Raw genomic sequence first — 24,376 nt, 5'->3', positions numbered from 1 at the left:
GTCACATGAGGCTTGACTTGCAGCTCCAAATCCGGATCCACACTTCACGGCATCGACTGATCATTGTTGCTGGTCTTCCTTCTCCCACAAAACTTGTCTATCTCATTTAGAAGCTGCGATACAGCATCTACATACCGTCAAGATGTTCCGCACTGTTCCCCGCATGGCTGGGTACGTTCGTTCTGATTCAATTCCTACCCAACCGGTAGCATCATCTCAACGGGGGTGGGATGATCGCCTAACACCGTCCAATCTCTGTTGGCAATCTGCCATCTTTCTTTTGGAATACTCAATTCGCCCTTGAAATTGCTGACACTTTTTGCCTGGACTCCTAGATTCGTGTTCCGCGAGAACCGTGTCCCTTACTACCAGCGCCTCTTCCAGCAGCACGATGGCAAGCGTCAGTGGTGGAAGGTCAGTTGGTCTGCGGGTTGCACATATACATTGGAACTGTGTTTCGCTGACTGGTACCTTCTTCCTTGAAGACTGAGCGTAGCAAGTACATCATGTACCCCTACCTTATCTCCGTTTACGGTCTGGGCATTGGTGAGTTCTGCCGCGCTTTGAAGGTGTCATTCGTAGCTAACTCACTTTAGCCACCACCTATGCCATGTGCCGTATGGTCCTTGTTAGTACCCCTCACCCGTTACGATGTCCTCGGAGTCGATTATCTTCGCGGCTTGTGCGCGTTCGTGAACTAACATTCAAATAGGGCCACAAGACCTGGTTCGGCAAGAACTAGATGATCTTCGCCAATCTCTGATCAAACATATGGACTAGCGTCTCCTGGATCCATTAGCGGTGTATTTCTATTTCGACAGACTTGTTGGTTTGAGAGGAAATATCACGATGTTGTATATAAGATCGGCCAGAGTATCAATGGAAGAGTTGGTCAGTCTATTCAAATGATTCGTCGAGTTATTCCAAAGGCTTGGCCATGACAAGACCGTCTTATGTACTGAATGCCATCGAATATCGCTTCGTCAACCTTATAGAAAGATGTCATTGGAACAGATCATCGCCATTCTCGTTTTCCATGCCCCGGGGTGCCCATCTGTCAGACGCCTTTCATGTATTGAACGCTTAGTGGTAAATATGAGACACCAACTTTGTAGCCCTATACGATTGAGCTCCCGCCTCAATGTCTACAGGCCATGCTGCTCGTTCCTGTGATATTGTCAAGGTGGGATTAGTAATCAACCGAACGGATAACTATGGGGAAAGTATCCGCTCTGAACATTATTATGCATTGACCCTCAAGGAGATCAAATAGGCGACTGATCAAAATACTTAGAGGGGCATCCGACACAAGATACAATTATACACGGATAATTGAAGAAGGTTCACTTTTGTGCGAGAAAATGCCACAGAGCGCTTCTGTGGGTAGCTCATACGACATTTCGAGAATGGTCTGTCTACTAACACGGTGAACACAACGTACATCTGGTCAACTCCACAACTCTAACCTGGTGTTCTCTGAGATGAACCGAACACCTCTTGAGCGACCAAGCAAACGCGTACGGCAAGCATGCGAACCATGCAGGTACACCTGGCCATCTGTTCTTTGAGACTAGACTGCTGGCTCACCATCGAATAGGCGCAAAAAGGCAAAATGTCCTGGTGAGCAGCCGGTTTGCTCGCTCTGCGCTCGATTGCGCCAGCGATGCGCCTACGCTGGAGAAAGGCGCAGGTCCCTGCCGCATGCAACTTCAGACGGATTACCCTCCGGTGCTGCTTTTACTGCTCCTGATGCCCCTGAAGTAGGACTTACTCGAACGTTGGTGAGCTGGCTTCCCTGTAAGAAGCAGCCTTGTTCTTTATCGCTAAGACTGTCTCTCAGGAGGATCGTCTCGGGAGCCTGGAGGCGAAGATGGGCAAAGTTCTTGATGCTTTAGAGTGCGCGATTCCGACGCTCTTGTGAGACGCAATCAGCGACTGATAATTCCAATTAGACGATATAGCTCGAGAGCCGAACAAGAGAGGTCGAACGACTCGTCTCTTCGGCCGAGTACTTTGAGCGGCCCTGTCGCCTCATCGATGATCAGTGCCATTACCCCACTTCCGACGTGGGAGAGAGTGCTCGCGATGGCAGAATTGTATCTACAATACTGCGAGTCCCAGCCTCTTCCTCTTTTTCACAGAGACACTTTTCTTAGCAGCCTCAGCACTCGAGATCCCGAAATCCTCTACGCTATACTCGCATTGAGTATACGATTCTCTGACGATGACTGCCAGGGGTTGAATGATCTTGCAACTCTTGTGAGTGGCTACACAGAGGTAGCTAGAGGACTGGTCATGAGGAGAGTTTCAGAGGGCCCGGTTGAATTATCTACCCTACAGTGTCTCTGCCTTTTAAGTTTGATTGACTTTACCAGTATGTGTAGTCCTTGAGCCAACGCCTTTCAAGCCTAACCCAGTTCAGACGGCAATACACATCGCTCGAGCATTCACAGTAGTCTTGCGATGAACTTGGCCCAATGTGCCAATTTGGGCACCGAAACGCACGCTACATTTTCCGCGGTGCTTCGCGAAGAGCGGAGACGTTGTTTTTGGAGCATTTGCCTTTTGAAGCGCTTTCATGGTGTTGATTTTGACAGCATGGGGCTCCCTGATGGGAGTTTTCCCCCGTTCCCACAAAGCCCTGAGCGCCCTCAATCGCCCTTTTCGCCGAGCGGTGCCTCTGATGAGGCTCGGTCTACTGGTATGGAAGACCAGGGGATCATTGCATATGTGATCATTCTAAGTGAGGTCTTCGCCAAAACCACCAAATACGTTCGTCGCCACGGCCGGCCAAGCAGTGTCCCACCGTGGTCCTCACAGTCAGAGTACTCCAAAATTCTCACGCTCCAAATGGATTTGGAAACACGCATGCCTTACATCCATCGATTCAAACCGGCCAACCTCAGCGCGAGGACGGCCGAGGAGCTTCAAGCCAACCGAGGATACTGGGGTCCGTGGTTCCTGAACCAATTTCTTTATCATACAAACCTTTGTCTCCTTAATCATCCGCTTCTGTTGTCTCTGAGTCTGAGGAACTTCCGGAACTCTATTCCAGAGATATTCTTGCAACACACTTCGGACCTTATATCTTCACATACCACCTGGATCATTCATTTCATAAACTATTTTGAAGAGAAAAAATTCATCGTGTCAGATCCGCTCCTCGGGTACAGTGCCGCTGTGGTGGCAACCATCGAACTACAGTTAAGTTTTACTGAAGATACAACCATCCGGCAAGAGAAGCGCGATCGCTTTTATAGATGTGTCAAGTTCGTGGAAAACATTGGGCAAAGGTGGCCTCACATGGCGCAATTGGTGAGTGATAATCAACTATCCGACGAGGCATGAGTTGACTGACGATGCTATTCATTATACAGGCTGATAAATTGCAACGGCTGGAAGGCGCTGTTTCAGCCACCTATCAGCCTGAGCCGGGGGCTCAGAATAAGAGCCTGCTGATAGACCTGTCACGATTTTGGGAAATCCTCGAATATTCGTTTAACAGGGATACGGGCTCTGCTCGTCGCTTGTTCGGCGATTCGTTATACAGTGAACCGCCTACTTCTGACATGGAAGTTTCGCAGACGTCTCCGCTACCCGAACCCACTCGCTTGAATTCACACTCTGAACAATCACATCCAGGGTCACGAATGTCTGAATATGGCTTTCAAACTGCTCTTCCTGTTGGGTCACACTATGCCATGGGCTCAGCAATTTCTCCACGCCAACCAGATTTCTTCAACGATGAGCTATCTATCTTGGCGACAAACTTCTTCTCCCAGGGGCAAGAGTTCCTGCGTGGCAGCGATAATAGAGAAGGAATTGGAAACTTCTAATTCACCGGACTGGCATATCTCGTCTGTATACTTACATACAAGTGTTTTCGACGTGAGACTGAACCCTAAATTCTGTCGAACTTCTAACACCTGAATACATCGAAACCTTCAAATTCGAAATATATCACCGTCATACCTCATTGCAGCATGCAAGATCACCCTCAATCGGAGAAGCATCATAGGTGTGGATCCGTTGTTAGCATCGTGATCAATCAGATTCTTAGTTCGATCCTTTAAACGTGCCTGGAAGGACGCCATATTGTTTGAAGTATCTCCATCCGCGAATACAGATGAAGGTGAGAAAGCCAACGAGCCCACTGTAACAACTCAAAAGTTAGCGTTTCTACTTGAAGTACGCCTCCACTAAGCATTGATGTTGACGACACCTCTCTGAAAGAGACACGTACCACAAAATTATACTTATCGTAGCGACAACGCCACCAAGCGCACGGCTGCTCGTACTGTATGCGCCGTTTGTTCCCAGGATGGTGATGATGAAGAGAGCAAACCAGAAAACGGTGTCGATAACATTGAGGATCATGTACGCCTTCGCACTCGCCCAGCGCTTAAACCGCTCTACATGAGCAGTGACAATTTGGTAAACGAGGAAGATGGCGGCCTTCAGACACTGAAGCGCTCGACGTCTTGGGTCAGCCTTTAAGCTGCAGCTAGCTGCTCCGGGCCTCGATCAAGCCACGGAGGACATGAAGGTTCACTCACGACGGCTATACCCCAGGTGTTTGACCTGGTCTTGGGCGTTCCCTTGTCCGCTATGCGTGCAATGATGAGGACAAAGTTCAGGCAAAGTAATACGCCAATTATAATATGGAGTCGCAGCTTTATCTTAGGATGGTTCTCAAATGCGAGGTTCATTTTGACTTGTGCGAGGGTTGGATCTGATAGAGTAGGCGGCCCTCGATCTTTGATGCCAGAAGCTTGTCCAACAGGGATAGAATAACAGTAGAACTCGCTTTGCACATTGCAAATACTCTAAGAACTGATTCTCATAAATATTGAGTCTATTGACTGATGCCTAACATTGAAAATAGTATTACTGGCAAAGCATGAAGCCGGTCTTGACTGGGGAATTGCCCCAACGACGCAAAGATTTGCGCGTACCGGGTTGCAGCTGAGAACTAATCGCTATCCAGGCAATAAGACTGTCGCCTGCAAACCGTGGAACATTGTATCAGCCGCCATATGACGAGGTTGCATGGTCAAGGCTCGCATTCGTATGGGTAACTCGATCAGGATTTGCATACGATAGCGGAGGGCAAGATTGATGAGTACTAATGCCGTCCAAGAGGCTTCCTGGCTAGTCCACGCAGCGGCAGGAAATCTTCATGCTGGTGAAGGCGCGGGATTACTTGTTCACTCATCGGTAGCGAATTAGATATCAAGTGTTGTGTGCGTTCTGTCCACGATTGCGGGTCAACCACATTAACACAATAGTAATGAGTATATCCTAAAGAGGAGATCAAATTTGCAATGTCGGTTCGAAATGGGTGATATCTGCCAGAATTGGAGCAGAGACGCGTTTTGTATTGTTGTTGATGGTCACCTTCCTGTATTTGGGCATCGAAACGAATACGACCCAAAACCCCGCGCGGGTTTCAAAAGACCTTATCCTCTCGAGAAGATGAGAAATGGCTCGAAAACAACACGCCTCCGTTATAGATCAGCTGGGTCACAAATTGAAACCAAGAATCCTTCATTGGGTGGTCAGGCAGAAATATAAGATTGGAGCTACACCGTCTAAGGAGACCTCTGATACAAGTGGGCCCGTTGAAATGCACAGCTGCTAGGTACTCTGTAGTCATCTTGGGTATTCTTCTATTCTCTTTTTTCTTGCGGAGTTCGCCATAAAATTTGCCATATGAATAACAGATCAAACGATGGATCAACCGACAATCGTATCAGGTTGCAGTTGAGTCTTCCTCAATTCATCCTTCCAGAGCCGCCTTGAGTTGCTGAACGAACATCCAGATCTCAGTGAAAGTGTTGTACAATGGAACAGGAGCGACGCGAACAACGCCTGGTTCTCTCTTGTCGCAAATAATTCCTGCTTCCTGAAGTCGATGAGCTACCTTGTGCAATAGCCCAGGCTTAAGCAGAAGACTGAGCTGAGCACCTCGAGCGGCTGGATCGGAAGGTGTGATAATTTGGAATTGCCGCGACTCGTCCGTGGTGTCCTTTAACAGCAGGTACTCTAGATATGCCGTCATCAAGACGGATTTCTTGCGCAGCTCAGCTATAGAGGTCTCATCAAAGACCGATAGAGCAGCACACAAGCACGCAAGGTCGATAGCCGAAGGGTTCGAAATCTGGTAACCACCCGCTCCAGGGATTGGTTTGAACTCTGTTCTGACATTAGAACTGAATAGGGTCAAGTCGGCTGCTCGGAAGACTAGAACTCACTATTGTCCATCTTGAATCGCACTGATTTATCGCCTCCATACCATCCAGTCAGACGGTGTCGGAACTTTGGCGCATCCTCTCCTTCGCTGTAGTCGACTTGACCATGTTTCTCGTGGACAAAGAGGCCTGCCATTGCCCCGGGGCCGGCATTGCCGTATTTGTAAGTGCACCAAGCTGCAAAATCGACGTCCCAGTCGTGTAGCTTTAGTGGGACGTTCGCGTAGGCATGAGCGAGATCCCATCCGACAATAAGTCCTCGTGAGTGCGCATATTCGGTGATCTTTGGGATGTCGAATAATTGCCCAGTGTAGTACTGGATTCCCGGAAGCAGGATGAGAGCTGCCTCGTCTGCATGCTGATCGATGTAAGACAAGATCTTCTCAGTTGGGATCTCGTATGTTCCCTCATCTGGGCCGATGAGCACCATGGTCTCCTTAGGATCTAGATGATGCCAGGCAAGATGTGATTCGATGGCATACTGGTGCAAGTTAGCATAACCCATGCGGGTATTGCGAATTTATCACTCACATGATCACTGGGAAACGCCTTCCAGTCCATCAGGATTTTACGCTTGGTTGCAGTGGGCTTAAAAAAGCTTGCGAGCAACAAGTGCAGATTCATCGTTAATGTACCCATTGCTGCGACTTCTTCGGGCGCCGCCCCCACGATCTTCGACATAGACTCGGCAGCCTGCTCAGCCAGATTCTGCCATTCCTTTAATGGGGAGTCTTCGATTTTTGTGAAGTGACCACAGACGCCAATTGATGACCATGTGTCCAGTTGCGCCTCCAAGTATTTCTGGGTGGCCTTGGGCTGAATACCAAGGGAATTGCCACAGAAGTAAATACATGGTTCTGATGAAAGGCCTGAGAAAGCTTCATCAGCGACGATGAACGGTCATCTGGAATATAATCCTACTAACCTGGCTTCGCCAGTTTTGTAGACGCAATGTTTGCCTTTGATGGGATGATGAACTTCTCGCGAAAGCCTGCGAATGGGTCTGCAGCGTCCAGAGAAGCCGCATACTCCTTGCTTGCCGCATTGGCAGGGAACTCAGGCTTGGATAGTGTGCCGTTGGTGGACATGATGGAGGAGGATGTGGCACCGGTGCTTTTGAGATCACAGCAGAATGAGTTTGATTGTGACAAACTGTCTGACACTCAATCCTTGCTTTATACGTGGTTGAGGTGATTCCATCGACCCCGACGGAAGCGGGAGGCTTATCCGCTTCCGCCTCGGAATCCGTGCTCATGGAAGGAATGATTGCCAAAAGGTTACCCGCAATATTGGCTTTCAATAATTGGTATATTGATTTGACCTCACAAGCCGTCCATGTCCATACTTTGGATATCAGGTTACCTCATTACCTCCTTACTGTTTCCTGTGCTCATGCCACCATGTTATCGTTCCGGGTTGGATCCGGCACTCTTCCGCCCAAGCAGTTCGTCCCCTTATATTCTGGCTTCGACATGGACAGAGTGAATATTTCTATTTCTAAAGTTCACTCCAAGAATCTTTGACTATAAAGACGCTTGCACAATTGGCCACTCATTTCTCAAACTGCCCAAGAAGCCGTCGCCATGCTTAACACACCGGAAATTGTGCTTGACCAGTTCTGCGTTTCTCTTCGAAATGGGTTTCTCCCTGATACCCTTCCTCTGCAGAAACTGAACGATCCATACTACTCCCCATGGGAGGAAGTTGTCGCTGATTTACCAGCTCTGCTCACTGCGGGAAATTTACGGCAAGCGGTTGACAGTCTACCTATCCTCTCGACTTCCAAACTGCAGGAAGAATCAGAATGGCGGCGAGCATATGTTGTGCTTGCTTTTATCACTCATGCCTATATTTGGGGAGGTGAACAGCCAAAAGACGTATGTGTCCTTTTGTCGTTGTATGATTGCAGCTTTCTCATGGCTCTTTAGGTTCTTCCACCAGCAGTGTCGTGTCCCATCCTGGAGGTCTCAAAGCATTTAGAGCTGCCACCATGTGCTACCTATGCTGCTTTGAACCTTTGGAACTTCAAAGTCTCTTCTCCTGATATTGATCTCACTAACCCGGACAACCTGTCTATCATCACAACTTTCACCGGTACCAAGGACGAAGAATGGTTCTTCATGGTGTCTGTTGCTATCGAAGCCAAAGGAGCGGATTTGATTACCCTGATGCTCCACGCCATATATGCAGCCAACCTGGCTGACGATCAAAGGGTCACAAGTCTACTTTATCAACTGAGTGATGGCCTGAAAGAGCTTGGCGAAATTCTGGAGAGGATGTATGAAAAGTGCAACCCACACGTCTTCTTCTATCAGCTTCGCCCTTACTTGGCTGGTAGTAAGAATATGGCATCGGCTGGGCTGCCCCAGGGTGTCTTTTATGATCAGGGAGGCCACGGAGAGTGGCATCAGTACAGTGGGGGAAGCAATGCGCAGAGCTCACTAATCCAAGCATTCGATATATTTTTGGGTGTGGAGCATTCTGCCACCGGGGAAGCAAAGCTGAGCAACACAAGTCAGTACAAGCCTAAGATTGGCTATATTCAGGTACGTATTTACTCTCATTGATCTCCTTATTCATTTTCGAGCTAGAAACTGACTATCCTCGACGTAGGATATGCGAAACTACATGCCTGGCCCTCACCGACGCTTCCTGGAGATGATGATTCGAATTTCGAATGTGCGCCAATTTGCCATGAACTACAACGCAGATACAGAGGTCAGGAATGCATACAACACGGCAGTCATGGCTGTTGGGGCATTCCGGGATAAGCATATTCAGATGGTTTCACGATATATTATCACGCCTTCGAGGACAAAACCAACCCGTATGTCGTCTGCACAAGTCAATCTAGCAACTGTGACAGCAGCGCATCAGGTCACACGTTCGAAGGACACTCCAGCAGAATACAGTGGTACAGGCGGAACTGACCTAATCCCATTCTTGAAACAGACTCGGGATACGACAAAAGCTGCCGCCAAATATACTGACTGAGGTGGGAGCTTTCACCAGATGCAAGCATTAATGAGTACAGAGTAGAAATTCCTACTTCTTTCTAGAGTACACTGAGGCTGGAGCACGGCGTTTGGGTTTGTACATAAATCAATTCATCTTTACTCATTTGAGTGGAAACTCAGCTTTAATACCAAATCGCTCGCATATCATACATGTAGTTAAACCTGGCGCATACATTCTTCGCAAATATGTCATGACAAATAACATTCTATGACTTTCTGACAGGTCCTTGACATCCGAAGACAAGCCGGCTCAAAGCGGTTATGGGTGGATCCTTGATGATGTGTACGGAAGCGGATACGGAAGCGGAAATCCGATTTATCAACCCACCTGACCTTTTAATAATATGTAAGGGGAACAGTATGATCAGTTAAAAGTTAGATCCAGCTTCAGAGCGGCCCTACGATCCTCGGGTACTTTTTCAGTCTGACGTGAAGTGGGACAATCGTCTAATCGTTGGTTACGTTGAAGACGACAATCTAACGATCAATGGTAGTACGTTGACGCGAGGAACGTTTTTTGAGGGTGTTTTTGCACGCAAAAGAGTAACAACCTGACTGTCATAGGTGGTTATGCACCCGAAGGCTTAAAAGGTAATTCTACACGCGTCGCCTCCCCAGACCTGTTGTGATTGCCGCAGCATCTTATGCCAACTCATTGGAAAGCCCAATTGCGCTGAAAGTAGCAACCATGCGACCAAGTTTTGCCGATGCGCATGTGGCAACCTTAGAGCATTCAGTTGGGTCAATGACTGCAGACTCATGTAAGGTATTCAGGTATTCATCTGGCAGAGGCTCCGGCCACTGCGTGGATAGAGGCGGAGGAGACGTTGCCGGGAAGCAGCGAGGTGATCTTGGACATGAAGAGTATGCAGGGAGCAAATCGCTGAGGCCTCGTCGCAAGTGTATAGGTTGGCGTGCGTGATGGCCCAAGAGTCGAAGCGAGCATTGTTTTAGTAGGTATACGGCGGGCAAAAGATCATCTCTTCTTGGTGTTGGCAGGGATGCCTTCGCTTTCCCGCAGCTCAGCCAGCTTCTTTTCGCGCTCGATCAGCCGCTCTCTTTCTTCCTTGATCATTTGCTCAACCGTCTTGTTGGCCGCTTCTAAACGATCCAACTCCTTATTCTCAGTCGTCCTGCTGTAGGGGTTCTCCGGGGTTTCATTCTGAGGTATTTCGGCGGTCCTACCTCCACGCTGCTGCGCAGCTTGCTTTGTATTCTTACCCCCCTTGCCCTTCTGCGTTTGCTGGGAGGTAGGTCCGCCTGTGAGTAGGTCGTAGAACGGTTCCATGGGCTCGTTAAATACAATCTCCTCGTAGTTCTGGCTGATCACCACCTCTCTGCGCTCTTTCTTGACCTCCGCACCAGGTCCGAATGGGTGTAGTTTCAAACTGTGCCATAGTGTCTGTGGTTTCTCGCCGGACTCCGGCACGAAGTAGAGCTTGATTTGGATTTCGAATTCACCCCAGCCGGTCTCGGTCACCTCAAACGGTGGCTGCTCGATGGTGCGTACATTCTGCGCGTATGTCTCGTGTAGCTTGAACTGAACTTTCTTCAGCCAGTAGGAGATGTCTTCATCATTGACTCCTTTGACAAATACGCGCCACTGGTGGGTGTGATCTGCTGGGACATGAGGAGGTTTCTTCTCAGGGTCAAATGGTCGCGCTTCGCTGCCAAAAACTGCAAAGCGTTAGAATCTGAAGCTCTGCAAATTCAAGAGAAAGGGCAAGCTGATATACCAAACGGTCTGAAAATCGAAACACCCTGCGAAGAGCATTGGTCAGTACATTGCGACTGATCGAACAGGTCAACTTTGGCACGAACCCTGACGCGCTTGGTTCCAGTCGCTGAAGGCATCTTGAGTGATATTAACTCAAGGTATAATTGAAGATACAGCAATTTGCTGAGCTTTAAAGAGGCTGTCGGAACGTAGGCTTCTGACTTTTGATTATTCGGAGCTGTACCGTAAACTGCCTCCTTCGATCGGCACGTGACGTGCCCGATAATCAACGATCGACGGCCGATGACGATAGTCGGAAGCAGGCGTTCCGTAGATTTAGCTTAGCTGCAGCAATTTTATTAAGGAACTCATGAGGCACATATAAAGGACGTCTCTTCTACAGTTCATTTGACCTATGTCGAACAATTGCAAAACACTCAATCTCCTCATCAATCGTTTGCCAGAATGGCTTTAAAACGAGTAGTAGTTGCCGGCGGAAACGGCTTCTTAGGTGAGTGGTTCTTCCACTCTTGAATAGCGTTATGGTAATGGCTGACTTTCAATTAGGGACGCGTATTTGTAAATCAGCGGTGAACAGAGGCTGGTCTGTTACATCTTTGAGGTAATCTTTCACAATCCGCATTTCGGCCTTGGTGGTGCCTGCTTAGACGTCATAGTCGGTCCGGAGAACCTCGATGGGATACTGTTACCAGCTCACACGATCGACCAACATGGGCCAAATCCGTTGAATGGGCTAAGGCAGATTTACTTCAACCTGACACATATAAACCATTCTTGCGTGATGCCGACGTCGTGGTCCATAGTATGGGCATCCTACTTGAAGCGGATTACAAAGGCGTGGTACGAGGGAAGGAGCCCGTTATCAGTGGCCTACAGAGAGCGTTCAGCTCGTCGAAGCTAGGTAGTCAGAACCCTCTGACAAGGCGGGATGGAGAGCGGCTGGAGCCTAAGGAAAGGGACGGACAGTTGACATACGAGATCATGAACAGGGATTCTGGTTCGTATATGTTGGGACTATCAATTCGCTAAAGCTGCGGAGCTGACAGCAAACTGGAAACAACAGCCATTGCACTAGCGAAGGAGTCATCCAGCGAACATGTTCCAACATTCGTATACATATCAGCCGCCTCAGGAGCACCAATACTACCCAGTCGATATATCACGACGAAGCGAGAAGCTGAGACGACCATAGAGTCTAAACTGCCAGAGCTGCGAAGTATCTTCATCAGACCGCCCTTCATGTATGATTCAAGCAGAAAATTCACACTTCCGATAGCCTTGGGTGGCTTTGTTGCCTCCCAATTGAACGCACTCTTGGGGGACAGGCTTCGATTCCTCGGTGCGATGGTCGATAAGCCTTTCCAGGTGGATCTTGTGGGCGAAGCTGTAGTGGAAGCGATGGAGGACGAGTCCATTCGCGGCGCGGTAGGAACGAAGCAGATAGAAAACCTGGCAACCAAAGCGTGGAGAAAAAGCATGCTTTGAATCCAACCTCTCGTGTTTCCGTTATTGCCTCGGCAGGCGGCTGCCGAGAGGTGGATGAGGTGAGGCATTTCACTAATTGGGATGTAATAAGGAGTCCCGCTCTGTATATTAGACCAAAGCAGGTAGCACTGGATCAAATCATTGTACCACGTTCGAAACTGTCGCGAATCTCCGTAGTGTACTGAAAGGCATTAGTTCCGTTCGAAAAGCGGAAGTCTTTGTGAAAGGGCATACCTTATTGTAGAATCGTGCCAGCTTCTGATTGAATTGTTTGTTCTTCTCGTTGATATATGTGACGTCTGGTTCTTCATCGCCGCGGCGCTCCCTGCGCTTCTTAAGTCGGACCTCTTCGGCCTTTCTCAAATCTGCGACCAATTTGTCGACTCCGGCTCGATCCGGCTTGTTCTCCGTAAAACCAATCGTATCTGCCGTCGAATAGAAAGTACCGTTCTTGTCGACTGCAATCATCTCACCGTCGTTGGTTTCAACGATCTCCAAGTCACCATTTGCAGCTGCCTTCTCAATCGCAGCCAGTTTCTCCCTTTCATAGGCTGCCATATCAGGCTGCATTTGGCGTAGCTGTCTTTTGTATACTTTCCGTGCATCCTGTGTGTAGTCCTGAAACGCAACATCATCGCGGTGACGCTGCTTCTTCTCCATACGCCGATCCCATTTTTCGGATTCGTCGATGGTCCAATCCCAGGCTCTCTTACGCTCGAAGTCTTCGCCGGCAGCTTCTGTATCTGCTTTGAGAAGGTTGTGAGATGCAAATGCGTGCTTGCGCGACAATGAAGAGAGCAATGCAGGATCGGTGGCTAGACGCTGAGTTTCGGCCGCCGTTTCTTTCAGGTTGCGCTCAGCTGCATTTTTCTGTTTGAGCATCAGCATATGCACGACTGTCGGAAGGCAAGTGGGAAGAAATGGAGGATCAGTTGACGGTTGCGACCAGGTTACTCACGGCACGAGCTTGAAGGGCCTTAAATCTTTCTTGCCGCTGGCGAGCTTTTGCAGCTGCATCATCCTCTTTGCTCTCTAATTTTTCGGATGAGGTCTTCTGTTGAGGCTCTTCCGAAGCTGCTGGCTCAGCAGGAGCTGCACCAGACTGAGTCTGGTTTGAGGCGGCGTTGTCGTCAGAAGGCTTGGCCGCAGACACTTCATTAACGCATTCAGCAGGCATAATCGTGGCAGTTGCGCAGGTCCTTCAGGGGCTCTCTTTGAAATATGTGTCGAATCAGTTATGAAATTATATTTAGGTCCTCAAGACGGTCGTAAATGGCGGTTAGACGAGGTAGACGGAAGCTGGATGCAGGATCAATGATGAAATTCAATCGACCACAGCGCTCAGATATTCTTGACCACCAATCCTCTTACCGCCTTTAGAATAGCTTGTAGTTGTACTCACGCTACAAGTTTCCCTCCCAACATCGATATCTCAGGGCGACGCTATCGAATTATGGGTTCTCCTGGCAATGCAGAGTAGCAGATGGCTTACTTTTTGTGTCGCCGGGTTGGCCTTCCATTGAAGCATCTCAGCCTCCCACAACGCTACAGATCGCAACAACAGTATCGTGCGCAATCCGAAATCACAAAAACAAAAACCCCAAACCATGAACCTACTCCATCTCAGATTCTTCGGTATGCGTTGATGGGAACTACAGAACTGTCGCGACAAGAACCGTCAAAGCAGGACCTGGACGACCATTTGAACGAAGTGTTCTTAGGCGAATGGCGCCTGTCTGCTCCACCTTTGTGGAGCTCTTTCCGCCCAAAAGCCGCCGGACTTGATAGGGATGTGTTTTCCAAAGGTCTCGAGGATGATGTGCAGAATCTTCATCAGCTACATATCTTCATAGAAAGACACCTTAATGGACAAGGGTTTCGTGGATTATGGCTGGTAGAACATTGTGGTCTTCTGGCACAGGCGCTGGAACGTTGTCAACGACACCACTCGGCGGCAGAGATCCTTGTCGCTATCAATGCACTCGTTTCAAGACTACGGAGATTGCAGACGATTGTACCTTGGGAGTTACACCTACTGGGCATGTACTACGCATGTCTTTCTTACTCTGCAGCTGCCCTCGAACGACATCTGAGAGATTTACGTGCTGTCAAGCTGAATCCGTTTGGTTTGGCCACGAGTCTCCCCCTGGTAGATGCGCTTTACATGTCCATCCGATCCTTCGAGCTTCAGGGAGATTATCCAGATACCGGTTCGATGCTCAAACAAGTGACTGGCGAGCCTTGTGTCAATGATGCCTCAGAAGTCACTTTACACTCCTTCTTGTCCTGGGCTAGTCGGGGAAAAGCGAAAGTTGGACGTTATTTTAGATTGCTCGTCAAGCTAAAGAGCCTTGAATTGCTTCAGAGCGTATGGGGGGATCTTGTGCGCCTTTTGGAGCCCAAAGCACCCGAGCGCCGTTTCCACGATGCTTATTCCTGTATAATGGCTCTGGTTGTCGAAGGAGATGTCACCAGGGCCACCAGGTATCTGGAAGAAATCTCGAAGCGCGCTGGTAACGTCCTTCCTTATATATCAGGGTTCAAAGACCTGAACGTACTTCTCGCCAATCAAGAAGTTTGCGAGTTGCTATCTCGTCTCTGTGGCGGGGATGAATACCTCAAGATACTCGAAGTCTACCTCGAACACATGGAGAGGAGGCTAGGGATCAAATGGCTGCCCGAAAGATCTCTTCACACTAGTATATCTAATCTCAGTTACAATGCGACCGGACAGCCTCTTCTTACAATGGATGGAGACAGTACTGGATACGAAAGCAGCGAACGCTTGATTGCCGAAATGCACGCTTTAGGTTGTTCTGGATCGCTTTCAGATCTCATCAGACTTGCCAATTGCTTAGATGAGCATGGAGGTGAACATATTCCGGTTGTTCAATCATCGGCTGAAAATACACCTCTAGAGCTGGCCTGGGTACCTCAACGCTGCCCCGTCGATGTCCTAAACTCTTCTGAGGTGAGATCTGGGGAACACACGACGAACTCGCCTTCCTCCCTAGGTTTGATTCGGCTCGACCCTGAAAATGCCGGGTTGTCACCGGCAGATACTCGCTCGCTGCACTTGATGCAGTTGGGATATCTGATCATAAAGCCCAAAGCATCCAATGCGGAGCACGAATGGAGAGAATCGGGCCATATAGTAGCCCTGGACCGCTCTTCAGGCCAACTCTTCGCAGTTTTTGTGGGGAAAGGTCAGGGCCCAATAAGCGCGGGCATCCAGTCGCATATCCCACGAATGCCATTCGATCTCAAATCGATAATGAAAATCGAACTGCGAAGCGACTTAGGCGGAACTCATCAGGGGGACAATCATTCGTCACCGATATTTGATATCACCGAATGCTATCTTGATGTGGATCCTTGTAAAGATCTGGTGATTTGAACGCGCGACATTCGCTTTCTTTGGTTGCTATCTCAGATCAGTTCATCCACAGGTAAAGTGCTCTATGAGCAAGGCGAGCCATGGTGCCAAATCAGCCCGATTGCCAAGTGTAAGGCTCATATTGGATCTACAAAAGCTGCATTTCTTGGTGCCAGCTGCTAGTTAGCAATCAGTTAAACGAGCTGAGTTCGGGACGGTTCGGATCTGAACAGAGCGAGCTGCATCTGTTGCGCAAACAAATACCAATTATCAAATGTGGCTTGAGACCGTCAAGGCAGGGTATCTCGGCGTGGCTGTAATAATGTGATTGGGTAGTCTTCCCCGCGCGACTTGGGCAGCGATCAAGCATCGATGGAGCAAAGTCGCGCAGACCTGCCTGTCTGTCAGAAGAGTACCTGGGCCCATCAGAGCCTGAACCGCTATTTTAACTGTCCCCATACCGCCGAAGTTTGTCCCCTTAACATCTTGGCGATCCGGACTATCTAATGACTCTGATTTCGGATGATCCTAGACTGCCCTTTTTCTGGCATCCTCTGGAGATCTGGTGTCGATAATGATTTGTGCATTATCTTATCTTTTCTCTAAGGTGCTCTGAGCCAATCTATGTAGCCGAAAAGACAAAAGACGTATTCTCATGTTTAGTATACTACCTGGCTACCGGGTTTGGTTGCAAACTCGCCTAGTGGGCGTGTTTATCTATTCCCGTATCTGGCAAGCGTGGCGCTCATTTGGACGACTATCTTTTCCTAGACTTTCCTAGACACCTTGATGGCAATGGCAGATCTTACAAGCGAGTTCTATGGCTACTAGGTGGTCTCTCCAAGCGAATCGACCTCAGTTAGTGTACATGCAAAATAACTAGAAATTCCGGGATCCATTCGCATATGCAACACAACATTATCTCATTATTTCCTCCCGAATCCCGGAGCTGCTGGTCAGATTGACTACCTTGAGAGACTCGAATTTTTTGGAATAATGCACTGCTTGGATGAGCGACTTGTGCAGATTGTCAGCTGCTGTTCAACAGAATCACTTTGCTCTGGTCGGCTCAAGTATGGCAGTATTAGGAGGATGAGGCCGCGGCAGTCCCCCCGTGGCATTCAAGCATCCTGTGGTTCTTGCCTATCATTGCTTGATGATTCTGCTGCAGGCTGAGGATGGTGAGCTACTCCCTCATTCGGACCCTTGCATTTTCACGACCAGGAATCACTGTGCAGGAATAACATGGCATTGCAGGGAGCACGGGGGAAAAATCCTCATGCCCCTGCGATATCCAACGGAACGAGAGACTCTCTGCAAGCTCGATCGAGGAAGATTGGCTGGCGGAGTTGCATCAGATTGATGCTTTCCAGATACCACAATAGTATGCAGGACTTCGGACAAAAAATATTGACTCTGAAATTTGAGTCCATCCTCGCTGCTCGCAAGGTTCCCATGATCCCAGTGTGACCAGTCAATCATTACTTATATCGAGGACGGATCACATAATTCTTGGGGCACAGAATGCCTGAAATCGTTAGAGGATTGAATCAAGGTGTGTGACGTATCAACCATCCTAAGAAAAAGGCAACCTCGCATCGCGCTAGCTTTCTCTGTGTGCATATTCCTTCCCTGGGACGAGCGAATGCGGAATTGAAGGCAAAAGGAACGCATGATCGCCGTCGAAAACATGAGGACGAGTGCCCGCCTTGGTCGAACTGCGCCTCATTCTCTCCAGCTGGAATGTCGAAACGATGTGATGCAGGTATGGGGATCGTGCGTGGCTACCAATTGTAGGGCCGTAAGCAAATGAAGCACCGAGTAACTCTTTTGTAGCTTTGCCCCTGCCACTAACTCTCTAGTACAATCTAATTGTTTCCTGGGTTTGTGTACTATGGGGAGATCGAATCAGCGGTTCGGTCATTTAGAACCGAAACCCTCCACAGCCCGTTCTGAGAGACTTGATAGGTTTCTAATAACCAACCCTCATTTCTTAGTCTTATATCGAGTGGGAGTAGTAAAAACTCATTATAATAAGATAATTGAGGCAGGCTAGATTTCCCATCATAACGAGGTTCTGTTCTCGTTATATCAAGGACGAGTAAATGCGCCAGCAAACGCATGCTCGTGGTTCTAGCATCCTAGCTTGACAACGGAAACTCTACTCCGTACTTCAGTTCACCCATATATAACCCTCTCAATATTTATTACGAGATCTATATGGGCGACAAAGCCAACAAACGAGACTCGCTTTAACGGGGGATCTCGTTATTTGTACGGGGAATTAATTCAGACAAGGGAAATATCTCGTGGTATAAGGTTCTTTTGTTATAGCAAGGCTCGTTATATCAAGGTTCTATCGTATAGCAGCGCCATCAGTCCACCACCATCTCCGAAGATCATTGGGGCCCTTCATGGATCTGTGTTGTATCCACCGACGAAGCTTTTTATACCAGTGCAGATCAGGAAGAAAGAGACATTATCTTTCATGTGTGCTTGCGTCACGGAGTATCTACGCGGTACTGAGCACAAAGATAAATTCCGACACTAAATATCTCTCCACATACGGAGTAGAAATGCCCTTGATGGATCAGCAAATTCCGCTACCAAGTTAAGTAAGGTCACTCTAGCGATGGCCAGCAAAGTAGTAGGATTTTCCGACCGCCAGTCTTTATCTCTTGAGGACCTGGTATGCCCTGCGGAGTACTCCGTACTGGACCATCAAATTGCAAACCTATCCTTTCGAAGGCTTTGATGATCCAATCTTGAAGAGACGGTTCTGAATTACGACCAATCAATCAATATCCCGTACGTGGCGTCCAGCGTCCCGGTTACACCAGTTCGCATGTTACTCCTGGCTTTCATAGTAGGTACTGTTACAAAGCAGATGCTTTTTGAAGTATTAGTCTATCTCCCAGAAGTCCTTGATCTGATTCCACACGATTTGCTGTGGGTTTTATTTTCGTATTCATTGGGCACTGGCCGGGTCCTGTTACCTTCAAGTACCATCTCTGTCCTCCAGTAATCTCGACTCGCAGCATAGATAGTCCCTTTAGAAACCTGAGCTCGCCCCTCTTGTTTGTTCACCGATGCGGATACCTACAGAGCCCATCCAACAAATCCAGGCAGTCATTACTCTAATAGTACCTAGGTATCACCGTTACGAGACCTCCGGCGTACAATCAGGAATCAGGGATCAGGGATTAAAGTGGCAACCCCTTTTCTGCCCACACACACGTTAGGTCATGGTCATTGCTTGGTGTAGTTAAGTACAGAATATAACATAGTATATCTGATCAGTTGCCTGGTAAGGTAGATAGACCCTCACAATAATGAACCCTGGAACCTGGGTCGTTTCGCCGCACACTAATAATTAGCCTTCCAGCATATCCACTTCGTAACCCACGGTTCCGGTCCCAGCCAGCCTTCTTTATGTTGTTCTTTGTTCTCAGTTGGAAACTATGCAACTATCCCTATCCGAACCATCATAGTATCGATATTTAATATTAGGACTGTTCCACCCATTCTTCGACTACTGTCGGAAAACAGCAAGTGCACTTTCTCCTCCCTCGGACTCGTATGTAATTTAATTTTGATTATGATTACTATTCTCTATTCATCCCAAGCTGCACTCAGACACAGGAGACTTACACTGTAATTCATCTGCCAGGGACACACTGTTGGTGTCGTTGCACGGTCGGCTGTGCTCGTTCTTACTCTTTTCTTTGGTCATTGACAGACACAAGGACTCGGGGCAACTACCAGTGGTTTTTATTTACTTACCGACAGAAACATCGGGAAGGCCGCCTGGCATCCTGGCTGCGCTGGCTCCATTTAATCCTCTACTTGAGCTGGGATTGGCTGATCTGAAGTTGCTCTCCGGTGTTGTTCATCCCAGGGTCTGTACGTACCTTAGTACTGCGTAGTACTCTACACCCGCCCATCCCTCGGAGCATCATCAGCCTCTCTCCCATTCGGCAAGCAGCTGCTTTGTCCTTTGCTGATTCGACTCTTTCGTTTCAGGCCCTAGTATTCTATTTTCTTGAGCATGTGTCTCTCAAACTCCCTCCAATAATAATCTAAAGGGTGGAGAGCAGCTGTGCCTTACGACCGTGGCCCACACGTCGTCGTCGTTGTCGTCGTCGTTGTCGTCGTCGTTGTCGTCGTCGTTGTCGTCGTCGTTGTCGTCGTCGTTGTCGTCGTCGTTGTCGTCGTCGAAACACCAACGTATAATGCAATTATTCATGCTAACCAGCATACTCAGAGAGATTCGACATTATTGATCCACAACGAATGATCTTCTTCAACTGTCACCATTCATTGTTCCATCAGAACCAAGATCGACTGTCTATAAGTGTCTTGCGTCCCGACCTTGTTCTCATCTACGCGCAGCATCCAGTTATAAGCAATAAATGTCCCCTGGTCTCCGCAACACTGAACCATCAGTTGGCTTCTCTGCACCGATTAGGATATCACTCAAGTCCCTCGCACAGTCAAGCCTATTCTCCAACCGCATTCAGTCTCATTCACGGATGCCTCGCTTCCTTGCATATCGCGGGACTTCGCCCTCTGCCTTCTTCTAACACGCAGTGAACGGTTACACGGAGGCAAAGGAGGATAGTTCCCTCGAGCACCGTTGCGGTTCTGCATAGATGTCGGGCACGCATTTTCCACAATGGAATTATTCCACTTCCGTCAGCCGATATGTCAACTCGAAAAGTTCTGCATCCCCCAGTCAACAGGGAGAGGGGACGCCGAACCTAGCTTCTTCCTGCTCTAATCATGAACCGCCGCCGCCGTTTATCTTTCAAGGCACCCAGTGCTACGATCCGCCAGCCGTCTCCCCTGCGACCGAGTCCCGATTCTCTTCTGTTCACTCTTGGGTCGGCGGCGCCGAGCAGAGGCATAACGGCGCCTCTGCCAGTGCTGATTCCTTACCACAATCAAAAGTACTGCGGGCCAGTCAGTCAAGGGGAGGGGATCATTGGGATAGCATCGCTCCTGCCGGTGCGGATTCCATAGGCCAAACGCAAATGCGATGGAGCGGTTCACCAACGGACGCAGATTACTCCCAGTTTCCTCACCAGGGGGTCTCAAATGACTATCATGGACAGATTTCGATTAGCCCCAGAGAGTATACAAGGGACGTCGATTCTTCGTAAGTCATCCGCTCACTTTACACTAAAGAGAGGAAGGGGGAGAGAAAGACGGATAATAAATGTGCATCGAGATATCTCCAGGCTGCTCCTGCTTCAATTATCCATCAAGCAAGTATAGTGCTAATCAACTTCCTTATGTATAGTAACTCAACGACAATTCCCAGTCCTGTTCATTCTGATCGCAGCTCAGCAGCGCTTAATGGCCGCTTTAATCTGATACAAGCCCTACCCCCGCAGCCGCCGCGACAAGTCTCGTCAGGCATCCCGATGGGATTCGATCGGTTACTCAATCATTCTCCAGAGCCTTCGCCAGTCCCAAGACGAGTCTCGACGTCCCCACGCTACCACCTGCACATTCGACAACAGCCCATAGCTGCGCGGGCTTGCGGCGCTGGTGATAGGGACCGGCGACCAGTAGATCCGCCACCGATCATCCAGATGCTGCTCACCGATTTCGACCCGAAATCACAGGCCGATCTGGACACCCTTCAAGATCCTCGGCTTACCGTCGGATGTCTGCTTCTCCCAGTTTCAGCAGCGAATTCGTGGCCCGGCTCGCCCGAAGCCGATGGGTTGTGGGCAAACCGAGAGGACCGGACGACCTCTCAAAGGGCCGAAGAGAATGGTCCCGGCCGGGGCACGCCGCTGCTTTCAGGAAAAGCTTTTGTTTCGCCTTTTCATGTCGAATTGGATCCAGATCCCCACACAGCCCCGCCTCATCCCACAAGCGCGAATTACAAGGTAGAGACGAAGCCTGGGGCGGCTAATCCTAGCAACGGCTTGGATCTGGCCAAAGTACAAGTCCCCGCAACCTTCTTCGTCTTCCCCGATCTCTCGATCCGATCCGCTGGCGTCTACCGGCTCCAGTTCCGGCTCATGAACTGGGGCCTTGTGGAAGACACAGGTCAATCCATGCCCGTCCTGCTCGAGGTATGGTCCGACCCTTTCCGCGTGTATCCCGCGAAAGACTTTCCTGGAATGCGGGACTCATCGCCTCTGACCGAGGCTTTAAAGGAACTTGGGTTCGTGGAGCTCAAAACCCGTGGCAAGGGGAAGGGCAAGGGACGGCGGAGATGACGTGCAATACAAGGTCAATTTCCTACAACGAGCTCATGACTTGCATTATATAACCTTTTTCATTTTTATTTTCTTCCTCTTTTTCAGGGCGGTCATTTTCGGTCGGTCATACAGGGAGCTCGACAGGCGTTGGATTCTCATTCTTGGACTATGTTACTAATCATTTTACGCACGGAGAGCGTGCTTTAACGACAGGGTGATATGAGAATTGGTCGATACCATCTTCGTTTTTCGTTTTCTTTATTTTGAAAGTCCAAAGCAGATGAGTTCATGATTCATCTAAGATTTATAGCGTCGGCCCAAAATGCGTTCTACATGATCGGATGACACCTTTTGCATATAGTGAAATATCCCAGGTCAGGCGCCTCATGAATTGATATCTTGTAAGACAGTAGATTCGGTTTAGGGCATCCGTTCTGTTGCAGTGTGGTGACTAGATGCTACAGAAATGACAGCAGAATCACAGTGCTCCGTAGAACAAAAAAACACCTCATCCATTATGGGTATCAGAGAAACATACAGACATGTAGAGGCAACAGCGGATTAAACATCCAGCAACTCAGGAGGAATACCAATCTCCTGGCCCTGTTCATCCCACTGAGCCTTGATACGCCTAACGAAGGGCCCTAGTGAGGATGACCCCTCGATCTGCTCCAATAATTGCAGCCCCCGGGCTGCGGAGCCATCCTTCCGTAGTAGCACCGCTAGAACCACGGCCGCTTGCTCACTCCCATGGCTGAAAGCCAACTCGTACCATTCTAACGCTAGCTTGCGGTACTCCGCACGAGGCTGCGGCCCGAAAACACTTGATAACAGAGCAGAGAGTTTCCCGCGATTGCTCGGCTCACTCGTTCGCGAGGATGCGCTTGAGGCTGGCTTTGCGGCTACTTCCACGGGGGCACTGGTCTTGGCCTCGGTCTCGTGCACCCCTCGCCGCGGGTACCGTCCCAGCGAAGTGAGATAGTAGAAGTTCGCGAGTCGACGGCACGCCTCGGCCTTCCCTGCCGTCGCGGCCCGGCTCATGCAATCCTCGTACATGGCCAGATCGCCCGCTCGCATCCGCGCTGTGGCATACTGGACCAGCGACTCGGGGTCCTGGTAGTCCAGGGCTGCAGAGCGCAGGAGATCATCTGTCTTGGTTCCAACCTCGCCCGTTTTCGTATCTGCGTTCGCTTGAGCTTGTGCTTTGTCATTCAGCCACGCGTACACGCGCCAGGGCGGCTCGATGCGCGCCATCCCGAACCCCCCGTCTTTCGCGACGGGTACCTTGGACGGGTAGATGAGGGCCATGACCTGCTCGATGAGGCGGAGGGCATCCGTGTAGCGTTTCCGGAGGCCGAGGACCTTAGCGTGGAGAGTCATGGCTCGAGGGTCGCGGTCATGGAGGGCGAGATGCTCGACTTTCTCGAGGGCTGGGGTGCGGACTGGGGCGGTGTTACCCAGGGAGTTCAGGTATCTGGCAGCAGACATGAGGAGGGGCACGCGGGCGCCTGCGTGGGTGGTGGAGGCGAGGAGCCATTCTCGGAAGGATGGGTTACCGCCAGAGACGATGTAGCCGATTTGGAAGATGAGGTCTGGGTCTATGTGTGTGCTGGAGGGTTAGGGATGCGTCTTTGTAGGAATTGTAGACGGTGGGTGGTGTTGCTCGCACCTGAGGATATCCCCCGGATGGCGTCTGCCGATGGTAGCTCTCTATGAGCTGTTTCCAGTAACCTTTTTGCAATATCCAGGAACGTGTTCTTTGAGACTTTGTCGTCAAGGAGCCCTTCGGCCAGCGCAGACATCCATAGCAGCGGTCCTTTCTCGTCGACGTACTTGAGCCGCGCTGTCAAGTCCCCATGCGCAGGGAGGTTGAATAGGCCATCGCTCGAGTAGACTGGCCGGAGCCGCTGAGTCTGAGCCTGAGCTCGACGGGCAGCCGGAGATCGAGCTGCATAACAGGAGGTTGTACAGTGAAATGGCCTGGTGGCCTGTGGAGATGTGGTTTTGTGTTCGCTGGCGCGCGGGGTGCGATAGTCCGAGAGACGGGTGTTGGTGGGGATATAACTGGTACTTAGGAGAAGTGGATTATCATAGAGATATGGCCATCTTCGAAGGGCGTTGGATGTTCGTGCGAGCGACATCGTAGCTCAAGTAAGACTCGGGTGGGAGGATCTGCTCTGCGCCGTACATGAGCGGCGGAAGATTTGTTGATTCGGAGGTGCGGCGGAGAGAAATTCGGAGCTGTACCGTACCACGCTCGCATCGCAGTAGGGTTATGCGACAACCTTCCT

General features: G+C 49.6%; 12 protein-coding genes across 12 annotated transcripts; 7 read left to right on the top strand and 5 right to left on the bottom strand.

The window, feature by feature from the left end:
* Positions 1 to 142: 142 nt before the first annotated feature.
* Positions 143 to 941, top strand: AFUA_4G09870 (cytochrome c oxidase subunit 7; the record flags this gene model as incomplete). The annotated part of the gene is made up of 6 exons (XM_746746.1): positions 143 to 171; positions 336 to 414; positions 486 to 546; positions 597 to 628; positions 713 to 726; positions 800 to 941. The coding sequence occupies 6 exons, from the start codon at positions 143 to 145 to the stop codon at positions 939 to 941; spliced, it is 357 nt and encodes a 118-aa protein (XP_751839.1).
* Positions 942 to 1,803: 862 nt separating this feature from the next.
* AFUA_4G09860 (fungal specific transcription factor domain-containing protein) lies at positions 1,804 to 3,836 on the top strand (the record flags this gene model as incomplete). The annotated part of the gene is made up of 4 exons (XM_746747.2): positions 1,804 to 1,896; positions 1,953 to 2,374; positions 2,423 to 3,315; positions 3,378 to 3,836. The coding sequence occupies exons 1-4, from the start codon at positions 1,871 to 1,873 to the stop codon at positions 3,834 to 3,836; spliced, it is 1,800 nt and encodes a 599-aa protein (XP_751840.2). The 5' UTR covers positions 1,804 to 1,870.
* Positions 3,837 to 4,056: 220 nt separating this feature from the next.
* AFUA_4G09850 (uncharacterized protein) lies at positions 4,057 to 5,446 on the bottom strand (the record flags this gene model as incomplete). Its single annotated transcript, XM_077804623.1, has 3 exons — positions 4,557 to 5,446; positions 4,244 to 4,464; positions 4,057 to 4,153 (listed from the first exon to the last, which is right to left on the bottom strand). The coding sequence occupies exons 1-3, from the start codon at positions 4,707 to 4,709 to the stop codon at positions 4,057 to 4,059; spliced, it is 471 nt and encodes a 156-aa protein (XP_077660766.1). The 5' UTR covers positions 4,710 to 5,446.
* Positions 5,447 to 5,484: 38 nt separating this feature from the next.
* On the bottom strand, positions 5,485 to 7,594 carry bna5-2 (kynureninase). The gene is made up of 4 exons (XM_746749.2): positions 7,177 to 7,594; positions 6,783 to 7,120; positions 6,255 to 6,732; positions 5,485 to 6,195 (listed from the first exon to the last, which is right to left on the bottom strand). The coding sequence occupies exons 1-4, from the start codon at positions 7,337 to 7,339 to the stop codon at positions 5,780 to 5,782; spliced, it is 1,395 nt and encodes a 464-aa protein (XP_751842.1). The 5' UTR covers positions 7,340 to 7,594; the 3' UTR covers positions 5,485 to 5,779.
* Positions 7,595 to 7,803: 209 nt separating this feature from the next.
* On the top strand, positions 7,804 to 9,859 carry AFUA_4G09830 (indoleamine 2,3-dioxygenase). The gene is made up of 4 exons (XM_746750.2): positions 7,804 to 8,128; positions 8,180 to 8,797; positions 8,865 to 9,761; positions 9,833 to 9,859. The coding sequence occupies exons 1-3, from the start codon at positions 7,835 to 7,837 to the stop codon at positions 9,243 to 9,245; spliced, it is 1,293 nt and encodes a 430-aa protein (XP_751843.1). The 5' UTR covers positions 7,804 to 7,834; the 3' UTR covers positions 9,246 to 9,761; positions 9,833 to 9,859.
* A 385-nt stretch (positions 9,860 to 10,244) lies between these two features.
* yaf9 (YEATS domain-containing protein YAF9) lies at positions 10,245 to 11,231 on the bottom strand (the record flags this gene model as incomplete). The annotated part of the gene is made up of 3 exons (XM_746751.3): positions 11,090 to 11,231; positions 11,005 to 11,029; positions 10,245 to 10,945 (listed from the first exon to the last, which is right to left on the bottom strand). The coding sequence occupies exons 1-3, from the start codon at positions 11,120 to 11,122 to the stop codon at positions 10,245 to 10,247; spliced, it is 759 nt and encodes a 252-aa protein (XP_751844.2). The 5' UTR covers positions 11,123 to 11,231.
* Positions 11,232 to 11,315: 84 nt separating this feature from the next.
* horA (ubiquinone biosynthesis protein COQ11) lies at positions 11,316 to 12,491 on the top strand (the record flags this gene model as incomplete). Its single annotated transcript, XM_746752.3, has 4 exons — positions 11,316 to 11,496; positions 11,553 to 11,607; positions 11,663 to 12,003; positions 12,070 to 12,491. The coding sequence occupies exons 1-4, from the start codon at positions 11,451 to 11,453 to the stop codon at positions 12,489 to 12,491; spliced, it is 864 nt and encodes a 287-aa protein (XP_751845.2). The 5' UTR covers positions 11,316 to 11,450.
* A 133-nt stretch (positions 12,492 to 12,624) lies between these two features.
* Positions 12,625 to 13,668, bottom strand: syf2 (pre-mRNA-splicing factor SYF2; the record flags this gene model as incomplete). Its single annotated transcript, XM_746753.2, has 3 exons — positions 12,625 to 12,672; positions 12,726 to 13,361; positions 13,450 to 13,668. The coding sequence occupies 3 exons, from the start codon at positions 13,666 to 13,668 to the stop codon at positions 12,625 to 12,627; spliced, it is 903 nt and encodes a 300-aa protein (XP_751846.2).
* Positions 13,669 to 13,974: 306 nt separating this feature from the next.
* Positions 13,975 to 15,888, top strand: AFUA_4G09790 (uncharacterized protein; the record flags this gene model as incomplete). The annotated part of the gene is made up of 1 exon (XM_746754.2): positions 13,975 to 15,888. The coding sequence occupies one exon, from the start codon at positions 13,975 to 13,977 to the stop codon at positions 15,886 to 15,888; it is 1,914 nt and encodes a 637-aa protein (XP_751847.2).
* A 3,068-nt stretch (positions 15,889 to 18,956) lies between these two features.
* On the top strand, positions 18,957 to 20,164 carry AFUA_4G09780 (uncharacterized protein; the record flags this gene model as incomplete). The annotated part of the gene is made up of 2 exons (XM_077804622.1): positions 18,957 to 19,104; positions 19,953 to 20,164. 2 exons carry the CDS (start codon positions 18,957 to 18,959, stop codon positions 20,162 to 20,164), a joined length of 360 nt encoding a protein of 119 aa, XP_077660765.1.
* Positions 20,165 to 20,519: 355 nt separating this feature from the next.
* Positions 20,520 to 22,103, top strand: velC (velvet factor family protein; the record flags this gene model as incomplete). The annotated part of the gene is made up of 2 exons (XM_746756.1): positions 20,520 to 21,025; positions 21,170 to 22,103. The coding sequence occupies 2 exons, from the start codon at positions 20,520 to 20,522 to the stop codon at positions 22,101 to 22,103; spliced, it is 1,440 nt and encodes a 479-aa protein (XP_751849.1).
* A 543-nt stretch (positions 22,104 to 22,646) lies between these two features.
* AFUA_4G09760 (uncharacterized protein) lies at positions 22,647 to 24,347 on the bottom strand (the record flags this gene model as incomplete). The annotated part of the gene is made up of 2 exons (XM_077804621.1): positions 23,755 to 24,347; positions 22,647 to 23,683 (listed from the first exon to the last, which is right to left on the bottom strand). Exons 1-2 carry the CDS (start codon positions 24,224 to 24,226, stop codon positions 22,647 to 22,649), a joined length of 1,509 nt encoding a protein of 502 aa, XP_077660764.1. The 5' UTR covers positions 24,227 to 24,347.
* Between the last annotated feature and the right edge of the window lie 29 nt (positions 24,348 to 24,376).

This window comes from Aspergillus fumigatus, chromosome 4 (genome assembly GCF_000002655.1).
Source record: "Aspergillus fumigatus Af293 chromosome 4, whole genome shotgun sequence".
In the NCBI taxonomy this organism is placed as follows: Eukaryota; Fungi; Ascomycota; class Eurotiomycetes; order Eurotiales; family Aspergillaceae; genus Aspergillus; species Aspergillus fumigatus.
Note: the sequence above shows the minus strand (reverse complement) of the source record. Positions and strands in the feature narration are given on the sequence as shown.

Bases quoted from the DNA above. Each gene is read 5' to 3' on its own strand.
- bna5-2 (XM_746749.2), bottom strand. From the start codon at position 7,339: ATGTCCACCAACGGCACACTATCCAAGCCTGAGTTCCCTGCCAATGCG. The intron at 6,733-6,782 runs GTGAGTGATAAA...AACTTGCACCAG, and splicing joins AGGCGTTTCCCAGTGATCAT to TATGCCATCGAATCACATCT. The intron at 6,196-6,254 runs GTGAGTTCTAGT...ATGTCAGAACAG, and splicing joins GCGATTCAAGATGGACAATA to AGTTCAAACCAATCCCTGGA.
- AFUA_4G09830 (XM_746750.2), top strand. From the start codon at position 7,835: ATGCTTAACACACCGGAAATTGTGCTTGACCAGTTCTGCGTTTCTCTT. The intron at 8,129-8,179 runs GTATGTGTCCTT...ATGGCTCTTTAG, and splicing joins GAGGTGAACAGCCAAAAGAC to GTTCTTCCACCAGCAGTGTC. The intron at 8,798-8,864 runs GTACGTATTTAC...TCCTCGACGTAG, and splicing joins CTAAGATTGGCTATATTCAG to GATATGCGAAACTACATGCC.